Raw genomic sequence first — 23,078 nt, forward strand, 5'->3', positions numbered from 1 at the left:
TGGTCCAGCAGGGGAGGTGTGTGTGAATGATTACCTGTGCTCTCTGGCTGCAGATCATTTCTCAGCCCATCTCCCTCGCTGCCCACTGTCCATTACTCAGAGAGAGAGAGAGAGAGAGAGAGAGATTTGCCTGTCAGTTACCTGATGTGCCACTGGTGTTATATATTACACATCTCTCTCTCTGTCTGTCTCTCTCTCTCTCTCTCTCTCTCTCTCTCTCTCTCTGTCTCGCTCACTCTCGCTCTCTCCTTCTCTGCTGGTAATGAGGTATGACCGTAAGGTCACTGCTCTTCTCCGCCCTTGTGTGTTTTGTTGTGTCCTTTGAGAGCAGCGTGAACAACTACACACTATATTTCACTACACACAAGACGATATACAGTATATTACACATACTGCTCACTTAAGGCACATTTAAACACACTGGAACAGGATACAGGTTGCCATAATACACTTCAGTAGTAGGAGTAGTAGTAGTAGTTTACTCTCATACTAACAACCTAACAGTCATAACCAGAAATTATGTGTTAATCCATCTTAAAGAGAAAAGGAGAAAACCCAGTGGGAAAAACTCCTAGAAGGACAAAAACCCTTGTGAGAAATAAATATATATATATATATATATATATATATATACACACTGAAAAAAATGATTCATTGAATTTAATAAATTTTTTTTAAGGTAAGTGGTTGCAATCAATTTATTTAAGCTACATTTAAACAAAAAAGATTAGTAACGTAAAATAAAATATAAATTTTTTGTTTAAATGTAGCTTAAATAAATTGATTGCAACCACTTACCTTAAAAAAATTGATTAAATTCAATGAATCATTTTTTTCAGTGTATATATATATATACACGGTAGGGATAAGAAGCGGGTAAGTGGATTAAACTGGTTCAGCCGGTGGTCGTTGGTCGCGCATCGGCTGGGCATCACGTTAAAGGACAGCCAGTAGATCAGTGGTGTGATGACCTTCACAGCAGCAGGAACTGGGTCTGTTTTTCTCATTGTCCTCGGGGTCGAAAAACAGAATCCTATTAGCCTAGGGGCGGTTCGCATTTAATGCAAGTGTCATACAGTATAGTGGTTTAAAATCCGCTCGGTTCCAGACAGGCTACCTATTGCGGCATAAGTATATTACCCATATGAGGTATGTGAGTGCTTTGTTCTAGACAAAATAACTTTTGCGGGATAAGTACATTTACTGGACATTTTATGTGAATGCTTTGTTAAAGAAGAATGTCTTAAGTTTAGATTTAAATTGATCGACTGTCTGATACTCGAACATTATTTGGTAAATCATTCCAGAGCTTAGGGGCTAAGTAGGAAAAGGATCTACCACCTTTAGACACTTTTGATATTCTAGGGATAATTAAGTGACCAGAATTTTGTGATCACAGTTTACCTAGAGTTCCCCTTTGATTTTTATCGATCTCTGGGTCTGGCGCTAGCACTTTTAGCATAGCTTAGCATAATCCATTGAATCTGATTAGACCATTAGCATCGCGCTCAAACATGACCAAAGAGTTTCAATATTTTTCCTATTTAAAACTTGACTTCTCTGTAGTTACATCGAGTACTAAGACAGACAGAAAATTAAAAAGTTGTGATTTTCCAGGCCGATATGACTAGGAACTATACTCTCATTCCGGCGTAATAATCAAGGACTTTTCGAGGCGCAATGATATTACACAGTGCCCGAAAATAGTCCCCTGCTATTGAAAGTTACTGAGGGGACTATTTGCTGGCGCTGCGTAATATCATTGCGATGTAACTACAGAAGAGTCAAGTTTTAAATAGGAAAAATATTGAAACTCTTTGGTCATTTTTAGCGCGATGCTAATGGTCTAATCAGATTCAATGGATTATGCTAAGCTATGCTAAAAGTGGTACCACCAAACCCGGAGATCAACGGAATGGATTCCAAAATGGTAAAAATCAAATATGTTCTCTAGGGGAGCTGGAAAATGAGCATATTTTGAAAAAAGTCTAGTGTCCCTTTAAACACATATATTTTCAGTGGGTTTGTAAGTAACTCAGCTAGTAGAAGGTAGTCAAATGTATAATTTTGACAGATTGTAATCCGCATTAAAAAAAGCATCTTTCAAATCCATATAAAAGAAATTTAGGTTCACCTTGGGGGTGTATCACCTTGTCCCAACTCTCATTTTATGTCCCATGTCACCCCCCAAACACAGACACACAAGTACAAACTGCTTTTGTTTAATCAATTTTATCTTTCAAACCTATTGATTTTATATGGACAAATCAGCACATCCTCCAACGTCTAGCAGACTGGCTGGTGTTTCATGCAAGTTTGAAGGTTTCTCACAGCTACAGTAGCAGCAGGGGCTCAGAGGCAGACTGTTGTAAGGATACAAGCCCCTGTAGGTACGACTGGCCTCAGGGTGTGACTGTAGATTTAACCTCAGGCTTAGATGTCGGGCTTACACCAGTACTTGTTGGTGTGTAGCTGCTGGAAAAGCTAAATCAGGAAACTTTGAAGTTTAACCATGATGTAAAAATCTTCTTTTCCCTTATGGATTGGTTTTTAAATATTGTATTCCTTACTGAAAGTAAGATTTTTTCTTTGGTTGCCACTCTGGTGAATTTTCTTTTTTTTATAGTATATCAGCAGTTACTGTAATTTCATTGAAGGCTACATAAAAGGGGCTATTTAGTGGACCCAAGACATTTTGGACCTTTATGAAACTTATAGCTGAACTTGAAATGTTTCAACTTCATTTTATATAGGAAGCAAAATATCAAACCAAGTGTCATACTAAATTAAAGGGGCATTTCAAAAGACTTTTTAAAGATGTCAAATATATCATTGGTGTTCTTAGAGTACGCATGTGAAGTTTTAGCTCAAAATGCTATATAGATAATTTATTATAACATGTTAAAGGTGCAGTGTTTTTTTTTTTAAACGGATCTCTTGACAGAAATGGAAAATAATATACAAAACTAAATTATCAGGGGTGTATAAAGACCTTTCATAATGAACCGTTATGTGTTTATTAGCTTAGAATGAGACGTTTTATCTACATACACAGAGGGTCCCTTACATGGAAGCCGCCATTTTGTGCCACCATGTTTCTACAGAAGCCCTTAATGGACAAACTTTTTTACTAAGTTGTCTCCGGTGGCGGCTACCGTAGCTTCTCTATGTGTTTCAAAAGCAAGAGGTGAGCAGTGGACTGAGCCGTCGGTTGCAATTCGCAACCTCACCACTAGATGCTGCTAAAATTTACACACTGCACCTTTAAAATTGTCACTTTGTAGGTGTAAGCAAAAATTAGCGTTTTTGTGTGTCCTTAAAATGCAAATGAGCTGATCTCTGCACTAAATGGCTGTGCTGTGGTTGGATTGTGCAGATTAAGGAGGCAGTATTATCCTCTTCTGACATCACAGGGGGAGCCAAATTTCAATGACCTATTTTTTCACATGTTTGCACAGAATGGTTTGCCAAAACTAAGTTACTTGTTTGATCTTTTTCACAGAAGCATTGGGGACACGATTACAGCACTTAATTTTTGATTTTCATGATAGGTCCCCTTTAACTTTTTCTATGCATGTGCACGTTTATCAGAATTGTACAGCTTTGTAAAAGTAAAATGTGATTTAAGTTATGGCAACAGTGTCAATACATTTACAGATTATAGATTAATGATCTATATTGATATATACAGTGTGTCAATATACTTAATGATTTAACTTTTGTATTCTTTATCTTATTGCTGTTATTTTGTGAAAGCAGTAAGCCACTCAAAGCTTTTCATTCAAATGATTTTGCTATGGATAAAGTTTGTTGTTAGGTAAAGCACAAAGCCTTATTGAGCTAATCTCCTTCATGTCTTTTAGTTGTTTATCTTTGTCATGCTTCACACACTTCAAATCAATCAATTCTTCTTCTCCTCATTGTAGGCTCTCAGTAAATATCCTCCGCTCTTCAATGACATCTCTTTCTGGCTGCCTTCAGACGGTTACACAGAAAATGACTTCTACGACCTGGTACGCAGTTTCGGAGGAGATCTAGTGGAGAAGGTCACACTGGTGGACAAGTTCACACATCCAAAGTAAGATATACAAACTCCTAACATCAATATACAGTATTCCTGTGTCAAGAACAAATTATGCTTGATCCCTCGAAAATGTGTAGTGATAAATGTTTTATTAAATATTTGGAGGATTACTCCATTTTCTTAAAAAAAATTCAGATAATTTACTCACCACCATGTCATCCAAAATGTTGATGTCTTTCTTTGTTCAGTCGAGAAGAAATTGTTTTTTGAGGAAAACAATCTAGGATTTTTCTCATTTTAATGGACTTTAATGAACCCCAACACTTAACAGTTTTAATGCAGTTTAAAATTGCAGTTTCAAAGGACTCTAAACGATCTCAAATGAGACATAAGGGTCGTATCTAGCTAAATGATTGTCATTTTTGACAAGAAAAAAATGCACTTTTAAACCACAACTTCTCTTCTTCCTCCGGCTGTGTGACCAGCCAGCGCGACCTAATGTAATTGCATAATGACGTCAAAAGGTCACGTGTTACATATATGAAACGCACATTTACGGACCATTTTAAACAATAAACTGACCCAAAGACATTAATTAGTATCATTCCACATACAACAATGTCAGAACGGTCTTCTTTCTCCACACTTGTAAACACTGGGGCGTAGTTTCGTATACATCATCCGTGACCTCTTGACGTATTACGTGAGGTCGCACTGGCGCCTCACACGACCGGAGGAAGACGAGAAGTTGTGGTTTAAAAGTGCATATTTTTTATTTTCCTTTAGATCGTTTAGAGTCCTTTGAAACCGCAATTTTAAACTGCATTAAAACTGTTAAAGGCGAAGTCCATGATGTTTGAAAGCCAATGTTGATATTTGAAATCACCTAAACAAACATGCCCCTACCCCAATAGAATCTGGACCTTCTGTTGATAGACCTGCCCCACACATACGCAACCAATTTGATTTTATTGGCTATAAGTGTGTTTTGGTAGTCGGCCCGTCTCCTTTTCCAATGCGTTTTTCAAACATCGTGGACCCCGCCTTTAAGTGTTGGGGTCCATTAAAGTCCATTAAAAATCCTAGAATGTTTTCCTCAAAAAACATAATTTCTTCTTGACTGAACAAAGAAATACATCAACATTTTGGATGACATGGTGGTGAGTAAATTATCTGGATTTTTTTTTAAAGAAAATTGACTAATCCTTTATTATCTAATAAAATAGAATATTTAAAAAATATTTAATTTAAAAAAAATATTGAAGAAAATTGCTCTATAGAAATGCAGTTTTAAAATTTCATTAAAGGTGCGGTTTACACAATAGTGTAAACAAATAATTTACATTTTTAAGTAATTTGCACACGGAAATATTAAAATATTTATTAAATGTAGCCGTGTGGCAAATGCAGTCATATAGAGAGCAACATGGTTGCAACGCGCTTTTTTTCCAGTTTGCTGAAATTTTTTCATTCATTGAAAATACTTCAACTTTTCAGAATGCCGCATCAGAAAGCACGTTGGAAAAGAGGAAAGTGGCGCTCGCGTTTCCGTATGGTTTGAGACGCGAAATGTGAAACGCCCCTTATAAAATAAAGTTGAATTAGCTTTATTTATTAAGTTACAGCAACTCATCACTATTCAAGATAGAAAATCAAAGTTGAAATTACTTGTAAAACCAAGTTGATTATACTTAAAAATGTAAGTGCAAAAAATTGCTGTATAATAGCATAAAGACAACAATATCCCCCAATTCCACAGACAAAGCTGAATGTTTGTTTGAGGGGTCTCAGCTGAGAATAATGCACACTGACAGATCTTAAAATATGCCAGTGCCATTGATTTGTCTCAAAATACACCAGTAACGTCTTTTCTAAGGAATGTTTATAAAAAATGCTTAAATAGCTTCATTTAACTGAAGCGTAGTATTGACTTCAGTTGAGACTTTTCTATTAAAACAAGGCTGAAAAAATGTACGATTCAGAATTTAACATATGTTTTGTTTTCCTACAAAGGACTTTCCTTTCCTAAATGCTTTTGTTTGTGTTTTGTTTTACTTGTGACTCTTTCTCAAGGCTAATGTTTTTTGGCAGGAGAGCATGCTAATGTTTTCGTTTCAGACTGTTTGGCAGTGTGGCTTTCGTCTATTGATGAAGCGAGCAAAGGTCAACGATGCCTAATGGCTTTGTTTTGAGCTCTCGAGCATTAAACTCCATTTCGCATTGGAAAGTGTTTGTAAGGCTCTTCAAACGCATTAGGTCTTTCCTCCACCATTCATTCACAAACACAAGCGCACTCACAAACCACACAAGTCCCTGTGTAATTTCTCTGAATGCAGTTCAGACGTACGACTCTCCTCTGAGCTTCCTGTAGAGGCCGGGCCGCACTCGGGTTGCCCTTTTACCGTTTCCTCGCCCCGTGACATCACCCCACTGATAATTTATTTTTAAAGAGGCTGTGAAGTTCAGCTGCAGGCGCAGCGGTTCGGCTGTCCCGGGCACCCTCTACTGGAGCAGACCGTCTGTCTGTGTGTGTGTGTGTGTGTGTGTGTGTGTGTGTGTGTGTGTGTGTGTGTGTGTGTTAAATGATAAAGTAAGAACCTGCAGTGCGTAAAATAAGCCGCAAACATTCATCTCTGTCCTCGCTCTTAATCTTTTTTAAATAGCAACCTTTTCCCTTCTCTGTCCCTAATGACATCCATAAATAAGATGACATCATGAGGTGCTGCAAGGCTATAATAGCCTGTACGAGAGCTAGAAATAGATTGTGTTTTTTTCCTCTCTGGTTAATTTGATTTGGCTCAGGCCTATGTTTGTGTACGTTTCATGCAAAACAAATATATTAGTAGAACAGTTTCCCGAATAACGCACAATCTGTCATGCTTAAAGTGTATTGCAGTTGCAGAAATACTTTTTGTGATAAATCTGTGTATGTGTATTCACCCCAGTGTCTCCTGCAGCTAATTTCCTCTTTATGATCATTTTGCTGCAGTCGCGTCAATGCTTCGCTTTTTACTTTTTTACTCCTAGAGAGAGGGAGGGAGGGAGGGAGGAGCAGGGCAAGGGAGACATCAATACTTACTTTACCTCCAACTTCAAAATACTAATTACAGCGAGAGGACGGCCAATCACAGCTCATATAGCCTCTAACCGTCTCCGTCGGTCAGAAATGTCACATTCACAATATTGTCCTAATCATTTTCTCGGTACTACTGCTGACTCGGACGGTTTCGAGAGCTGGTAATGTGATGAGATTGACAGTAAGTTTCCCATCATGCCCTTCCTCTGTAGGGTGAGGAATATTTTGGCAGTAGGCATGCCCTCAGAGCGCCTTCAGATGTAGTCTCTATTCTTACCATTTGTTGTTTTACTTAGAATGACAGGATGGCAATTCTTTCCCTCGCAAATGCTATTACTACATTTTTTCATTTTATTTTGAAATTGTGAGTGAAAGGGTGTTTGTGTACTGTGGATGGTTGCTAGGATGTCTCTAAGTGGTTGCTAAGGTGTTCTTAGTGCATCGTTAGATGGCCGGTATGTTCTTGGTGGATGCTAAGATGTTGGTAAAGTGGTTCCTAGGGTGTTCTGAGTGGTTGCCAGGGCGTTGCTATGCAGTTGCTTAGATTTAGAGTGGTTGAATGCATCGTTAGATGGCTGGTATGTTCTGGGTGGTTGCTAAGAGATGTTGGTAGGTGGTTGCTAAGGGGTTCTGAGTGGTTGCCATGAAGTTGCTATGCACATGTTAGGATTCACAGTACTTAAGTGCATTGTTAGATGTGTGGTATGTTCAGGGTGGTTGCTAAGATGTTGCTAGGTAGTTGCTTGGGTATTCTGAGTGGTTGCCATGGCGTTGCTATGCACATGTTAGGATTTAGAGTACTTGAGTGCATCATTTAATGGCTGGTATGTACTGGGTGGTTGCTACGACATTGGTTGGTAGTTGCTAGGGTATTCTGATTGGTTTCTAGGGATTGCTATGCACATGTTAGGATTCAGAGTACTTGAGTGCATTGTTAGATGGTTGTTATGTTCAGGGTGGTTGCTAAGATGTTGGTAGGTGGATGCTAGTTGTTCTGAGTGGTTGCCATGGAGTCGCTATGCATTGTAAATTTCAGAGTACTTGAGTGCATCATTTAATGGCTGTTATGTTTAGGGTGGTTGCTAAGATGTTGGTAGGTGGTTGCTAGAGTGTTCTAAGTGGTTGCCATGGAGTTGCTATGCAGTTGCTAAGATTTAGAGCAGTGGTTCTCAAACTTTTTCAGCGTGCGGCCACCTTTGTGTATGGCGCATTCCTTTGTGGCCCCCCCAAAGAAAATTTATGACAAAAAACTGTTCTAAAACTCAACTTTTAATTAAACAAAACAAATTGAATGATACAAAGTAGTGCTGTTGGTTAGTAGCCTTATTTTTTTTTGGTTTAATTCCATAGAATTTATGACAAATTCATTTATTTTATAAAATGTTACAAAGTTGGGGCCCCCCTGGCACCATCCCGCGGCCCCCAGTTTGAGAACCACTGATTTAGAGTACTTGAGTGCATCATTAGATGGCTGGTATGTTCTGGGTGGTTGCTAAGATGTTGGTAGGTGGTTCCTAGGGTGTTCTAAGTGGTTGTCAGGGCGTTGCTATGCAGTTGCTTAGATTTAAAGTGGTTGAGTGCAGTGTTAGATGGCTGGTATGTTCAGGGTGGTTGCTAAGATGTTGGTAGGTGGTTGCTAGGGTGTTCTGAGTGGTTGCAGGGTGTTGCTATGCAGTTGCTAAGATTCAGAGTACTTGAGTGCATTGTTAGATGGTTGTTATGTTGAGGGTGGTGGCTAAGATGTTGGTAGGTCGTTGCTAGGGTGTTCTGAGTGGTTGCCATGGAGTTGCTATGCACATTTTAGGATTCAGAGTACTTGAGTCCATCGTTAGATGGTTGTTATGTTCAGGTTGGTTGCTAAGATGTTGGTTGGTTGATGCTAGGGTGTTCTGAGTGGTTTCCAGGAAGTTGCTATGCACATGTTAGGATTCAGAGTACTTGACTGCATCATTAAATGGCTGTTATGTTCAGGGTGGTTGCTAAGATGTTGGTAGGTTCATGCTAGGGTGTTCTGAGTGGTTTCCAGGGAGTTGCTATGCGCATGTTAGGATTCAGGATACTTAGGTGCATCTTTAAATGGCTGTTATGTTCAGGGTGGTTGCTAGCATGATGGACGAAATTAAAAGGTTGTTCAGAGTGGTTGTCATGGAGTTGATATGCAGATGCTAAGATTTAGAGTGGTTGAGTGCATCGTTAGATGGTTGTTATGTTCAAGGTGGTTGCTAAGATGTTGGTAGGTGGTTGCTAGGGTGTTCTGAGTGGTTTCCAGGGAGTTGCTATGCACATGTTAAGATTCAGAGTACTTGAGTGCATCATTAAATGGCTGTTGTGTTCAGGGTGTTTGTTAAGATGTTGTGGGTGTTTCCTAGTTGGGTGCTTTCTGGTCAAAAAGTCACACTGAAGTTTAGTACTTGGGAGATAAATATGAAAAAATCTATTCGGCTTAGTATGAGCAAAAAGAGTAATACTTGCAGAATATGCCACCCATTTGTTTTCTCTATTCTCCATATTTGCAGTGTAAGCTGAGACAAAGGACCAAACAAAATGCAAAAAACATTGCATAAATCCATACACTATTGAACCACACCATGCATTTCTCAGCACATCAGTTATTTGTACCGTAATTCAATCAACAGCCCAGGGCCAAGCCATATCTGCTGACAGGAGGTATACCCTACTAGATATATGTTGCCTAAGAGTGTTTCTTGGATATCAGAGCCCTTTGAATTCAGAAACCGAAATGTTATATGGCAAAGGTGGAAAGTCATTTATAGTGTGCTGAGGTGTGTCAGTATATTTTAGAGATATTTGTGACAATCTTATCCTTAACTTCAGACAGCTTGAAGGAATCTGATGTGCTTGTCAATTGTAACGTTTCCAAAAATGTTGATGTGAAATTGTTTACAGAAGTTTTTCCAGAGAGAGTTGGTCCCCATCGACAAACACATTTTTTCCTGTTCCTACTTAGACAGTTAAAGAGATGAAGTGCATTTTTAGAAGAATATCTGCAGTCGCAGCTTGCGTTTGTGAAAGAGGCATCTGAATGTTTTAAAAGGCTAAATGTCACTCTCTAACTTGGCTGTTTTCAGCAGTTATATGATAGATATCTATATCCCTTAGAAATGTCAAGGCATTACAGCTAAGCTGTCCAATAGTAAGCATTTCTGATGATTTGTAGCATCTGACATTCAAAGCATCTCTGATTCTCCCAGACCTAACCACTCAACTGTATATTACCCAAATGTCACCAAAAATAGTAGAACTAAACTGAGAAACATAAAATGTTTAGTTTTTTTTTTAGTTTAGCTTAGCTTAGCTTAGTGTAATGTAGCTTAGTGTAGCGTAGCATAGTGTAGTGTAGTGTAGTTGTTTAAAGTTTAAACTATCCAGGGGTGCGTTTCCCAAAAGCATTCCCTGCTGAAAAAAACAGCATACCAGCAAGACCAGCATATGTTGTGTTTTGGTGCTGGTTTGCTAGTGGACACCAGCTAAACCAGCATCAAACCAGCATAGACCAGCATAATTCCCATGCTGGTCCATGCTGGTTTGATGCTGTTTTTTTCAGCAGGGTTGTTAGCTAACTATGGTCGTTGTTATCATTGAACTCTATTGGTAATGACAGAACTTGCAACCATAGTCGCTTTCGGGAAACGCACCCCAGGTGGTTAAGAAAAATCCCCCCTTTCATATGTAAAGCGCTTTGAGTGCTTCAGAAAAGCGCTATATAAATGTAACAAATTATAATTATTATATATTTTTGTTTAGCGTAGTGTAACATAGCTTAGCTTAGTAGTTTAGCTTAGCGTAGTTTAGTTTAGTTTTTAGTTTAGTTTAGCGTAGTTTAGCTTTGTTTATAAATAAACAGTATAAAAATTTGTATAAAAATAAACAGTCTATTATAAAATTGAAAGCCTAATAATTTCTTAAAAAATTGATGTATTAGTAACAGCATAAACAATTGTGTATGCCAAAATGTTTGAAATTATTGTTATAGACAAAAATATAATTATGCCAACATATTACTTTTCGTTGCAAAGCACGTGTTTCTGAAATAAATGACTTGGACCAAATAATGAAGAAAAAACACAAAATAAGAAATCAAATAGATCATTCTAGACCTCCATTATTGCTAATTCTAAGCAAAGGATGGCTACACTAAGTATATTTACATGCAACCAAATAATCCAATTGTAATCGCATTGATGGCTCAATCATATTGAAAAGCGTTCATGTAAACACTTTAATCAATATGATTGAGGTCAATCAGATGCAAATTTTGATCGTATTGTAAGGGGCGATCCGATCTGTGATCTGATCAGTAGGAGAAAAGTACGCATGTAAATGTGTGAATCGTAGTATTTTCTCAATCAGATGCAAAAATACATTATGCACAGGCACAGAACATTTGCGGTCAAGTTTACGTCTTATATTTACCTCTTATTTATGTATCGCATTATTCTCGTCGCAGAAACATGCTATAGCAAGCAATAGCAACACGCATTACTAAGGTAATGGGGTCACGCGCTGTACATTCTGCAGCGTTCATGTGTACTTTCATTTGAAAATTGTGTTTTCTTTGTCTATATTTGAAAACTTCCTAACAACAACTTTCTTCAGCTTAACTTTTACCCCGTTTACACAAAGGAAAGACCCAGATGTTTCCCTGTAGTTTGGCCTCTCATTTACATGAAAACCCCGTTTTATCACAGAAAACAATTATTTCTAAAACCTTCAGCCAAAGTGGAGATTTCTGATAACCCCGGAGAGACAGGGTTTTAGGTTCTGAAACGTCACATTATGCGCCAGAAAATGCTTAACGTTATGTGAGCACCCTAAATTTACAGTTGAAAGGAACAGGAAGTCGCTTGTGTTATTCGATTCTGAGAATTTTGATTGGCTTGGATGGCTTTATTCCTCTCCCTGAATTGCCGGCCATAGGTTTGCCATAGTTATTATGGCACTCGACAGCGTATTTTTGCGGGTTGATGTAAATGACACGTTTTTTGAAACCGATGTTGTGTGCACAATGTTATTATTGAAAACGGAGGCGGGAAAATATTCATTTCTCTAAATACCCGGCTGAGTGTAAATGTGGTCTTTGACTTACATTCATACAGAAAAAAAGCGTAAACTCTATTAGAGATGCTGTGCGCTGCGTTGCCAGGTCCTCTGCTTGTTCAGATTTGGGCTACTTTTAAAGATGAAAGGATTTTGTTGATAGTTATTGGTATTTGGGCTCTGAATAAGTCATTGAGATGCTTTTGGGCTAGTTTTGAATGTCAATTGGGCTATTTTAATACACAAATCTGCCCTTACAAAAATTAACCATGGTTTTATTGTGGTAAAAGTGTAGTAACCATGGTTTTTTGGTGTATTAATTACTATCAGCAAAACCATGGTTTTACTAAAGTAACCATGGTGTAACTATGGTTTTTGAAAATCATGGTTGTCAAAACCATGGTTTTTTGGTTTTAACTGTAGTAAAACCATGGTAAATTTTCGTAAGGGTGGCAACCCTAGCTTTGCACTTGTGCAGGATTATATAGAATGTACATGTAAGTGAACATTTTAATCAGATTGCAATGTTTTGGGTGCATGTAAACTGTACTGTCATAACCTGCAATCGATTAAATTCAGTTGAATAGCAAAAACATTTTGTGCATGTAAACATAACCACTAAAGATGCAAAAACAGTTTTGATATAATTCCTAAGTTACATTTGTGTTATTCCTTAGTTTTGATGAGTTTACTAATATTTAAAAATGTTGAAAACCATTTAATTAATTAAAGATACAATTTGTATTTATGCGCCGAAAGATGGCGCCAGATCAAACAAAAACAATGATGTTGTTTACTGACGCTCTGGAGCAGCGTGGAATTATGGGATTTGTAGTCTTTAACTTTAGCCATCAATCAGACGAGAACGATTAATCACGTTGATGGATAAGGTAATCAAGTCTTATAAATGTTGCGTTTGATGACATCGTTTATTTCATTATGTAAGTTTATATGTGATGTTCAAAACGAAATTGTTAGTCATATTGATATTACAGTATTAGTCCAAATTCGATGGTTAACACAGCACAGAATTACGTTTTCAACTTGCAATCTACAATGATTTTTCACATTATATATTGACAGTACAAATCTTATTGTAAAGTGTCTTAAAATGACCATTTATATTGCTGTACAATACCTCTTGATGTGCGTATCATCCGCGGGAAGACGCGCTGATTACAATCTACACACTAATGTTGTGATCAATATAATAGCAAAAGTTTTTTGAAGGGTTACAAATCAAAACAACTCACCCGTCGTGTAAAACACAAGCAAGATCAGCATCTCTGTCTGGTTAAATGTTGTCGTGAAGCTCTCTCTATCCAGATAATGCAACACCAAATTGATCCTCCCTCGTTTTGTTCCAAACTCTTCTTGGGTCGTTTGGTTGGCCCGTACGCTTACATGAGCTGACACAACCAGCGGCAGATGGTACAGAGATATCCATAAGTCCATAAGCAAGCGCATAGTTCCGCATTTGTCCACAACACTGGCTGCGTCCGAAAACTAAAGGCAGTGAGGACTTGCCTCGCTGCCTCATGAGGACATGACTTCGGACTCGGGGGCCTGAGGGCCGCTCAGCGCCAGGCTTTCCGACGCACTTCAAAGGCGGCGTGGTGGTCATATAAACAGAGAGCGCCTTTGTGATAACTAATCACATATTTGAAAACTACAATACTAATTTCTCGCTAGAAATGAAATTAAAATGCTTAAAAAGGGAAAATATACGTTTATTTTCACTAAATTTGTGCTCCAGCCGCTTCCTTGGCCGCCATTTTATTTTTTCGAGCTCGACCAGTGTGGTCATGTGGTTTACGTCAGTAAAGGCGGTGACAAAGGGTCACATGGATATTAACTTCATTGACAGGAGACTGCACTGCCCCGTGTCAATGTTTTGAATGGAAATTTTCTCACGATTTACAAGTAGTTGAAAACATTACAGATATTGATAGTAATCAGCTGGACAAAGTATATAACACTGGCCTAGTGGTTTTTGGAGATTTTACTGCAAATATCTTACAAATTGCACCTTTAAAGTGTCAGTGACCCAAAACTTTTGAATAGTGTATTTCACACCTAAAATTAACTAAATATATTTTATGACACAAAAAGTTGTTTTTGTGGTGGGGAAAAATGCTGCCAGAAGAGGTAGAATTTCTCTCTCTCTCTCTCTCTCTCTCTCTCTCATGGTGTTTGTAACCAACAACAAACAACAAATCTCTCCTGATGGGCAGTATAATCCAACACAAATCTGCATTTATTGGCCCGTAACGCTGTCAGGTGTAACTGCGCTGAATTAATTTGGAAAGTTGACAGAACTGTCAATAAATCTGACAGGACCGGACAGAAAGCTTGACAGAGTAGTGCCAGCTTTCACTTTACCACTTTGATGATTTACATTCACTGCAACATAATTTAGTGTGTTGTTTTTGTTGCATGGTGTGTTATTGTAAAGTTTGATTATGGGATGTATATCTGGCACAACACGGCCCGGGATGACAAGACTAAGAGTTTTCGCTAAGGCTGTTATGGTTATGTATTTGTATGTGTTGGATGTGTCAAATGAAAACATGCATTATCTGAAATCATGTTATTGCTGTGATTAACATTTGCATACAATTAAAAAGAAACACATTTTATATGTGCAAAAATGTAAATTAAATGCATAAACCCATGGGATCCCATGTACAATTCATTTGGCTTTACTTTTGCTTCCCACAAATTTACTCACTTTGTTTTATTCAGGGATTACATGAAATCTTAAAATGTATTTACTTACTTAAAAGCTACACTGAGTGGCCAAATTTTCATATTCCAAAAACAGTATGAAAAACATATATACTGTGAAATATACTGTTACCGTGAAATAAAATAAATTGATTTTTGGTTATACCGCCCACCTCTAATGTATATGTATATACACTAAGCAATGCCAGACATTTTGCTAACTTCTGCCAAAATGTTAACCCACCACCATACCTTTTACCTGCATGTCCTCTCTCTTAAACTCCAAAAACATGTCAGTATTTCAGTTTGGCTGTAAATGATTGGGCTCCTAAATACATGTAGCTGTCACAAAACCTGCTCTGATTTCCCAGGACACCTGCTTCAGTGATATCTGTCAGGTAATTGGGACATTTAAAGTGTGGTGTTCCATCGAATTTGGCACCTTTACTACACATTAACTGTTTTTACAAATACAGTATGTTATTACACATACACGCAATGAGTTTTCAACGAAATAGATCAACATTTATCTTTATATAATGAATATGTTTTTTTTTAATAGTTTAAAAGAAGGTGTGAAGTTTGCAGTGTGAATGACACGATGTGTGAGAGAGAGAAGCTCAGTGTCAAAATGTGTGAACTTACATGACTATAGTTGCATTTAAGCAGAAGCAGTCAGGTTTGAAAGACAGTGATAGCAGAAAGAGGATTTTCTCATAACAAATGGCCGTCCTCATCAGCAAGCTGCTGGAGGAGCTAGACTTGTTAAAAATCTGCCCTCTTTGTCGGAAGCCCGGGGGGATTCTTCCGGAAGGCGATACAAGCCAGCAGGCTAATGTCTGGTTTGTGTATGTGTGTGAGAAAGAGAGAGAGAAAGAGAGGGAGGGAGAGAGTGTATTTAATGGCCCATGGCTCAGAGATTGTCAGCCATTGGGTTGTGAATAATGGGGTGATGTTGACAATGCAAAACTGTGCAGGATAAGATGCTGTGCATCACATCACACCTCATGCACACATGTACTAGCTCATTTATATTTAACACGTACATTGTAAAAAAAAATGTGCTGCTTTACATTCACACATCTTTATACAGTGTAGGGAGCAAAACAAAGGCAATGATGATGTTAATGTTTCTTACTTTTTGACTAAATGTTACATTTAAACCTCATTCACACAGACCTTTGGTCCCAGAAAATACCCGTAAAAATTGCCAGACAAGAAGCCGAAACAATGCCGTAATGGGCGTGTCGTAGTGAGGACTCTGCCTTTAGAAATATATCAGTTCTTATGAAGTATTGGTCAAATAAAATGTTTTTCCCCCAATCAATAGTTGTATTTCTTTACAATGTTAAAATAAATTTGGATGTTTAGATGACTTTGGTCTTACAAAAGAATTACTGTAAGCCAATTAATTTAACAATGTGTATAAACCGTAAGCTATTGATTCACCCGTACACAACAAAATAAGCTCACTCCTTTCATAAGCACCCAGCCTCTGTTGTTTCTATTATTGGTGCGGAGACAGTTTTTTTCTCTTTATTTTATGCAAGTTCCTTTGAAGAAAAGTAGGATACAAAGTTATCCACGCATGTTACTGTTTGCTGAAATCTTCAATATACAAAAAACCAAAAACTTTAAAAATGAAGGTTATATGAAACTTTCTTAGCGCTCTGTAAAAAAAATAAAGCAGGAAGTTAAAACAACTTGGCTTTGCAAGTCAACCTACTATTTTAAAGGATTAGTCCATTTTCTTAAAATAAAAAATCCAGATAATTTACTCACGAAAATGTCATCCAAAATGTTGATGTCTTTCTTTGTTCAGTCGAGAAGAAATTATGTTTTTTGAGGAAAACATTCAGGATTTTTCTCATTTTAATGGACTTTAATGGAATCCAACACTTAACACTTAAAGGAACAGTATGTAGGATTGTGGCCAAAACTGGTATTGCAACAACAAAACTTGTGGCTAAAACTGGTACTGCAATCACCCAACTGGTGGCCAATACACAACATGACAACATAAACATCAGTTGAGGGCTGCAACTCCGCTTTTTAAATGACAATATCCTGGCCAGACCACTGTTGTCAGTGATATAAGTATTTGATATGAAAATTATTTCTTTAGTGACATATCAGGGTCATTTTATGATTAATTGATATACATTTCTTACATACTGTTCCTTTAACTCAACACTTAACCGTTTTTTTAACTGAGTTTCAAAGGACTCTAAAGGATCCCAAACAAGGCATAAGGGTCTTATCTAGCGAAACGATTGTCATTTTTGACAAGAAAAATAAAAAATATGCACTCTCCGGTCCTGTGAAGCGCCAGCGCGACCTCACATAATCGTGTAATGACTAACATAGTGAGGGCTTGTCCGGTATTAACAGTTTGATTAAACTACCCCACATTTTTAAATGGGTGTTGTTTTGCAATCCTCTCCAGGGTGCGGTTATCCCTTTTGCTTGTACACTTTTTTCTACCACATCTTTTTCTTCCCCTCGCCTCTCTTATTAATGTGCTTGGACACAGAGCTCTGTGAACTTCGAAATTTAAGGAAAAATAAACATTTGAAATGTATCAGTCTGTGTGTAATGAATGAATATTATATACAAGTTTCACTATTTGAATGGAATTAGTCAAATAAATAAACTTTTTGATGATATTCTAATTATATGACCAGCACCTGTATATATAAGTTAATCAATTTCAACTTGATTTTATAAGTTATGTCAACTATTCACAGGTCAAAACTTAAAATAGTGTCTTGAATTGACTTCATGCAGCATTTTTTTTCAGTGTGTGGCATTGCGTAGCACTTTTATTTTTAAACTTGTTCCATAGTATAATTTTCATAAAGGCTGTACTTTTTCTAATCAATAAGACTGAACTTAGAAAGGAGATGAGGTCGATTATGTAGACGTAAAGACTTTGCTGTCACTCCTGTAACAAAATCCTAAGAACATAATACAACCCTAAGGCGAATTAGATCAGACCATACTTTAAGTAACTAAACCAGAACCACAGTTGTCAAAGTAGTGACCAATAGGCCACCAAGAATTTGCAGAGTACAGGCTGACATGCCAGAAACTGTCCACATCAACAATCTCTTGAAAGGGTGGCCAGAAGGAAGACACTTCATACCAGGATATGTGACAAACTCTCAGAATGTGATTTTTAAAGAAAGCAAAGAAATTTAACAGACATGAACCATGTTAATACCATAAATATATGGTTTTGTAACAACGAAATCTGGAAGACTAAGAATTTTTTGTTTTGTGCAAAGCAAGTATTGCATTCACAGTGCTTCTGTGTTTTCAATTAGGCCAGACAGCCAACAGTAAATGTCTTGACATTTTCTTCAATGAGAGTCATTAACCTCTCGTATACAAATTTTACATCTCCTCGCTTTCAGTTTTTTGTCTTCAGAAGGCCTGACTCATCCTCTTCAGCAGACTATACACAAAGGCAGTGCTCGTAAAGTCAAAGTCTGTGCGTTCTCATTACAAACACTGATGCACAGCCAGTGAGTGAGCAATGAATGAATCTCTGACATTCTACTACAGATTCAAGGAAAGATGCTGACTCACTTCACTTTCAATGCTGGTTTGTCTGCTTTTACTCGGTGGTCAGTCTTAAATGAGGACTTTAAAAGGTCCAGATGCTCAACTCCGAGTTTTAATTAGATAGCACTTTACTGCAAATAGGTTTGTTGAGGAATCTGCAATAAAAAATGATGGGGCAATGAACTACATCTTGAAAAGCCACTTTGCGCTATGACATCACAAGTCATGTGTGTTGCTATACTGTACCAATGCCATACATTCAGAGTAGTAGTACTGTATTTTCCGGACTATAAGTCGCTCCGAAGTATAAGTTGCATCAGTCAAAAAATGCATCATGAAGAGGAAAAAACATATATAAGTCGCAATGGACTATAAGTCGCATTTATTTAGGAAATTATTTCACAAAATCCAAGCCCAAGAACAGACATTTGATATACGTCACTCGCATGACATATAACAAAGCGGCAAACCTTAACACAGTCGGTTTACATGGTGGATTTCAAGCAGGAATTTTCACAAAAATTTGAGGAAAAACAAGCGCCATTGCAGAAAATCCTGGTGGCGACGGAGAGAGTGACGATGCAACAATATTGATTACAAAAAAGCAAGGAAATAAGTTATCTCTGGCCGTTTTTCAATCCGAAGGCTGCAGCCTCTGGAGGTCGCATATGCAGGCTGCATACGTCATCGAGCCTGAGCAAAACATTCACAAGTCATAAACATATGACAACAATTTACGGTTAACTAAGAATAATAGTTAACTTTATAATTGTTAATATTCTGAAATAATTTGATGACGTATGCAGCTTAGAAACACGACCTCCGGAGGCTGCAGCCTTCAGATTGAGAAATGGGCTCTGTATTATCGTTGAGTGTTTTTAAAGTTTTAAGGTCAGTATGAATAAATTTTGACATATAAGTCGCACCTGATTATAAGTCGCAGGACCAGCCAAACTATGAAAAAAAGTGTGACTTGTAGTCCGGAAAATACGGTATTTACATTGATATTTGAGGAGTTCGGTAATTTTCCTTTAATGGCAATGAAACAGTTTTTAGTTTGTAATTGGAAAAAAACTAATGTCACATTAGTCATTTTATTGGTATTTAAGAAATTTAATTCCAAACCCTCTATGCTTTTTGGAAGAAAATCTCTCTCCAGTTACTCTTTCTTGTCCTTTCTGAATAAAGGTAAAAATTACCCAAAGCAATCCAACATTAGGTGATTTTCAACCTAGCGGTGTGTTCTGTCCATAAATATGGACGTAGTGTCCGTGACGTCACCCATAGGTTTGTGAAGAGTTTTTTTGAAACCAAGAGTAGGCGGGGCTTGCTGTCACCATCTTAGCATCGTGTCACTCACGGATAACCAAAGAAGGGTAAAGAGACAGGAAGCTGAAGTGGCTGGTTGCTGAAACCATGCCCACCTAGCTCGACTTGTGACAGCTATGGCAGTTCACCTGTCACTCAAGTGGCCACACCCTTAATTTTGCAGATTTTTAAGGCTTAATATAATTTAAATGGATGAGTTATAAAATAATTCACCCCCCTCACAGTTGTCATGAGGGGCAAAATTAACTAGACAAAAACACTTTTCGTACCAGGCTGTAAAAGTTGGGCATTTTAACATGGAGGTCTATGGGAATTGACTCCCTTTTGGAGCCAGTCAATGAGTGCGTTTACATGCACAGTCTTACACCAATTATGCTTAATAAACTAATTATACATTGGGTCATGTAAACGTGTAAAAGTTTTTCTTTTATCGGGAAAGCTCGTAAACGGCGTAAGCAAAAACCGATCGGCACAGGTAGTTTTTTTTTTGCTCATTACCTCGATTTTGCACAGCATGTAAACACCTTAACCGGCTTTCTCATGGTTTTGTTCATGTGCGCATGTCTCGTAAGCATAAAGTAGCGCATAAAAGTCTCGACTAAAGCAGTTGGCAGAGAAAAAGCTCGTAAACTCATGAAAACAGTTTTCTATAATAAAGATTTTTGATAGTTATCCGCTTTTTCTGTGCATGTAAACGCACTCAATGAATTGCAGTTTAAGTCACTTCTGTTTTGGCTACATCAGAGAGATCAGAAGGTAGCCCCTCGGTTCTTTCCAATATTTACCCAGGATGGGTTAAAAACAACCCAGAATATTTTTGAGTGTACTAATAAATAATTGTGCACCTTATTGTGTTTGTCAACCAATCAGAATTGAGCTTTCAACAGCTCTGTTATATGAGCTAATTTATACATCAGATCCCTGAACCACGGACTCTAATTGGGCAACACAGTCTTGACCTTAACAGTGAAAATGATGTCTTGAGGTGTCATGGCAAGATTTTACTTTGCAATTGTTTCAATTTTAGGTCGATTTTTCAACAAAACCAATCGTGTTGGAAAGCTGAGCTGCATACTTTAGCACTGACAGTTTTTGCATATTATATAAATGACACGAACATGTAGTGAATCATAAGTTAAAGGACAAATTTTACACTTAAAGCCCTGTTTTCAGATGGTTTATGATGAATTAGAATGGTTTTGACTGATATTTGGACATATGCGGGTGCCCCGAGAATTTTTGTGTGTTTGTGTTTCACCTTCCACCTTTACAATGGGTTTAATGGTGCACTGGAACAATCCTTCCTAAAATGCATTAAACTTTCGTTTACAAAGACGTGAAACTCACCGAGTGGTCAGGGGTGTTCACTGATATGCTCACACAAAAATCGCTGCAAAATACGCATTCCAACAGGTTTTATCGTAGTTTTTGCCAACTCCATTGACTTGTATTAGATGTGCTGTGAGGTGGTATTACTCCGCGACGGGAACTTTGTTTCTATTCTTGCAATTGGCAAAGGCGGATTAGCGCCACCAACTGGGCTGGAGTGTCTATTATTCATGCTCTAAGCGGAAGAATGTACGTGTGTGAGGCGTTTGGAAAAAAAGGTCCACAAGTTAACAACGAATGCTAAAACAGCTGTTGGAAAGCATCTTTTGCAGTGATTTTTTTGTGTGAGCATATCAGTGAACACCCCTGACCACTCAGTGAGTTTCACGTCTTTGTAAACGAAAGTTTAATGCATTTAAGGAAGGATTGTTCCAGTGCACCTATACACCCATTGTAGAGGTGGGAGGTGAAACAAAAAACACCCGAAAATTCTCAGGGCAGCCGCATTTGTCGAAATTTCAGTCAAAACCGTTCTATTTCATCTTAAACAATCTGAAAACAGGGCTTTAAGTGTAAAATACCAAACTTGCCCTTTAAATAGTGTTGTATATTGTTGCATGACTCATACTCGCTCCTCCCGCGGAAGTAACTCCTCCTTCTTCATTTTTTCGTACGTTATCGGAAAGATTCTGTAAAGCTAATCTTTCTTTTATAAATCTGATTAAACTAAAGACTCTATGGAGATATAAAGGATGTAATACTACTCGATAGGTACTCCAGATTAACATCAGAAATGCAGAAACAGCATGTGTTATGTTTTTCATACCTTTTTATAACCCAAAAAAAAATTTTCACTACAAAGTACATTTTTGAAGGAATTGTTCTTCTATGGCATCATAAAGTGTGGCTATTTTTAGAAGTGCAAATCTACAGATTAATCATTCAAAGGTTACTGCTTCAGTAGTAGCTTTACACATGAGGGCGAATCGTGTTCACAGACTTTGCATTTTTTCAGCTGTTACTTTAAAAAAAAAATGGCACATGCACATTACTAGTAATGTATTAATTAGCAGCAAAACACATCCACCCAGAGATTTCCTGTTTTTAGAGAGATGATGTTATTTGTCAGGTGTAGAAGAACATATTGGTCTTTCTTGAGCAGTAATGTGAGCAAAGCTCCATCTGCACCTCCCTCTTCCACTCACATACTCCGTCTGTCTCACCACGCCTGTCGACGTCTATATTAACTCGCGACTCCCTCCAGTGTGTATAGGAGCAGGCAGTGTTTAATGGCGTTAGCAGGCAGGAGTGAGCGTAATTGCGCCTGCTCTAAATTTATAGGGGCTGACAAGCCGGGCCGGGGTTGCTGGGTAATCTCTGTGTAATTGAGAGCAGAGGTCACCGGAGGGGAGCGGCTCTGCCCCACCAATTCCCACCGGCCCGAACGTGTTTGTAACTGCCGTGATACTGTATTTGCAATGATGTTCGTTTTACATGTTACAGTAATGCCATTAAAATGCTTTCAGGTCTCTGGACGTGTACCAAGAACCGATCTCATCGTATAAAGTGACATATTTACTATTGTACAGTAAATCCTTTTGCACTTTTACGTTGTGGTACTATATTTCATGTATGGTGGAAAGACATTTATCAAATTTTAACTCCAAACACTTTATCTCATAAGACATACTGTACACTTGTGTGCTTGCTCTATAAACTTTGTATGCCTAAATGGACGTTTTGTAGTACACAGAAGTTTTTAAAATCAACAAAATGGTGTAAATCTTGCTTGCTACACACCCACCACCTTGAGAGTCATAGGAAGTGGCACATCCTTTTCCACGGGTCCTTAAAATCCTTGAAAGTTTGTGAATCTGGGAAAAAAATTCAAGGCCCTGAGAAGTTTTTAAAAATCCACATACTAGATACATGTCATTGAAAGTGCTTGAATCTATTTTATGCAAGAAG

General features: G+C 37.8%; 1 protein-coding gene across 1 annotated transcript in view; it reads left to right on the forward strand.

Moving 5' to 3' along the window:
• Positions 1–23,078, forward strand: part of fars2 (phenylalanyl-tRNA synthetase 2, mitochondrial) — a 175,593-nt gene that overhangs the window by 96,105 nt on the left and 56,410 nt on the right. Inside the window, exon 6 of the mRNA XM_055181755.2 lies at positions 3,927–4,078. Coding sequence (XP_055037730.2) covers positions 3,927–4,078 — 152 coding nt within the window. The remainder of the gene's footprint in view (positions 1–3,926; positions 4,079–23,078) is intronic.

This window comes from Misgurnus anguillicaudatus, chromosome 25, assembly GCF_027580225.2.
Source record: "Misgurnus anguillicaudatus chromosome 25, ASM2758022v2, whole genome shotgun sequence".
Taxonomy (NCBI): Eukaryota; Metazoa; Chordata; class Actinopteri; order Cypriniformes; family Cobitidae; genus Misgurnus; species Misgurnus anguillicaudatus.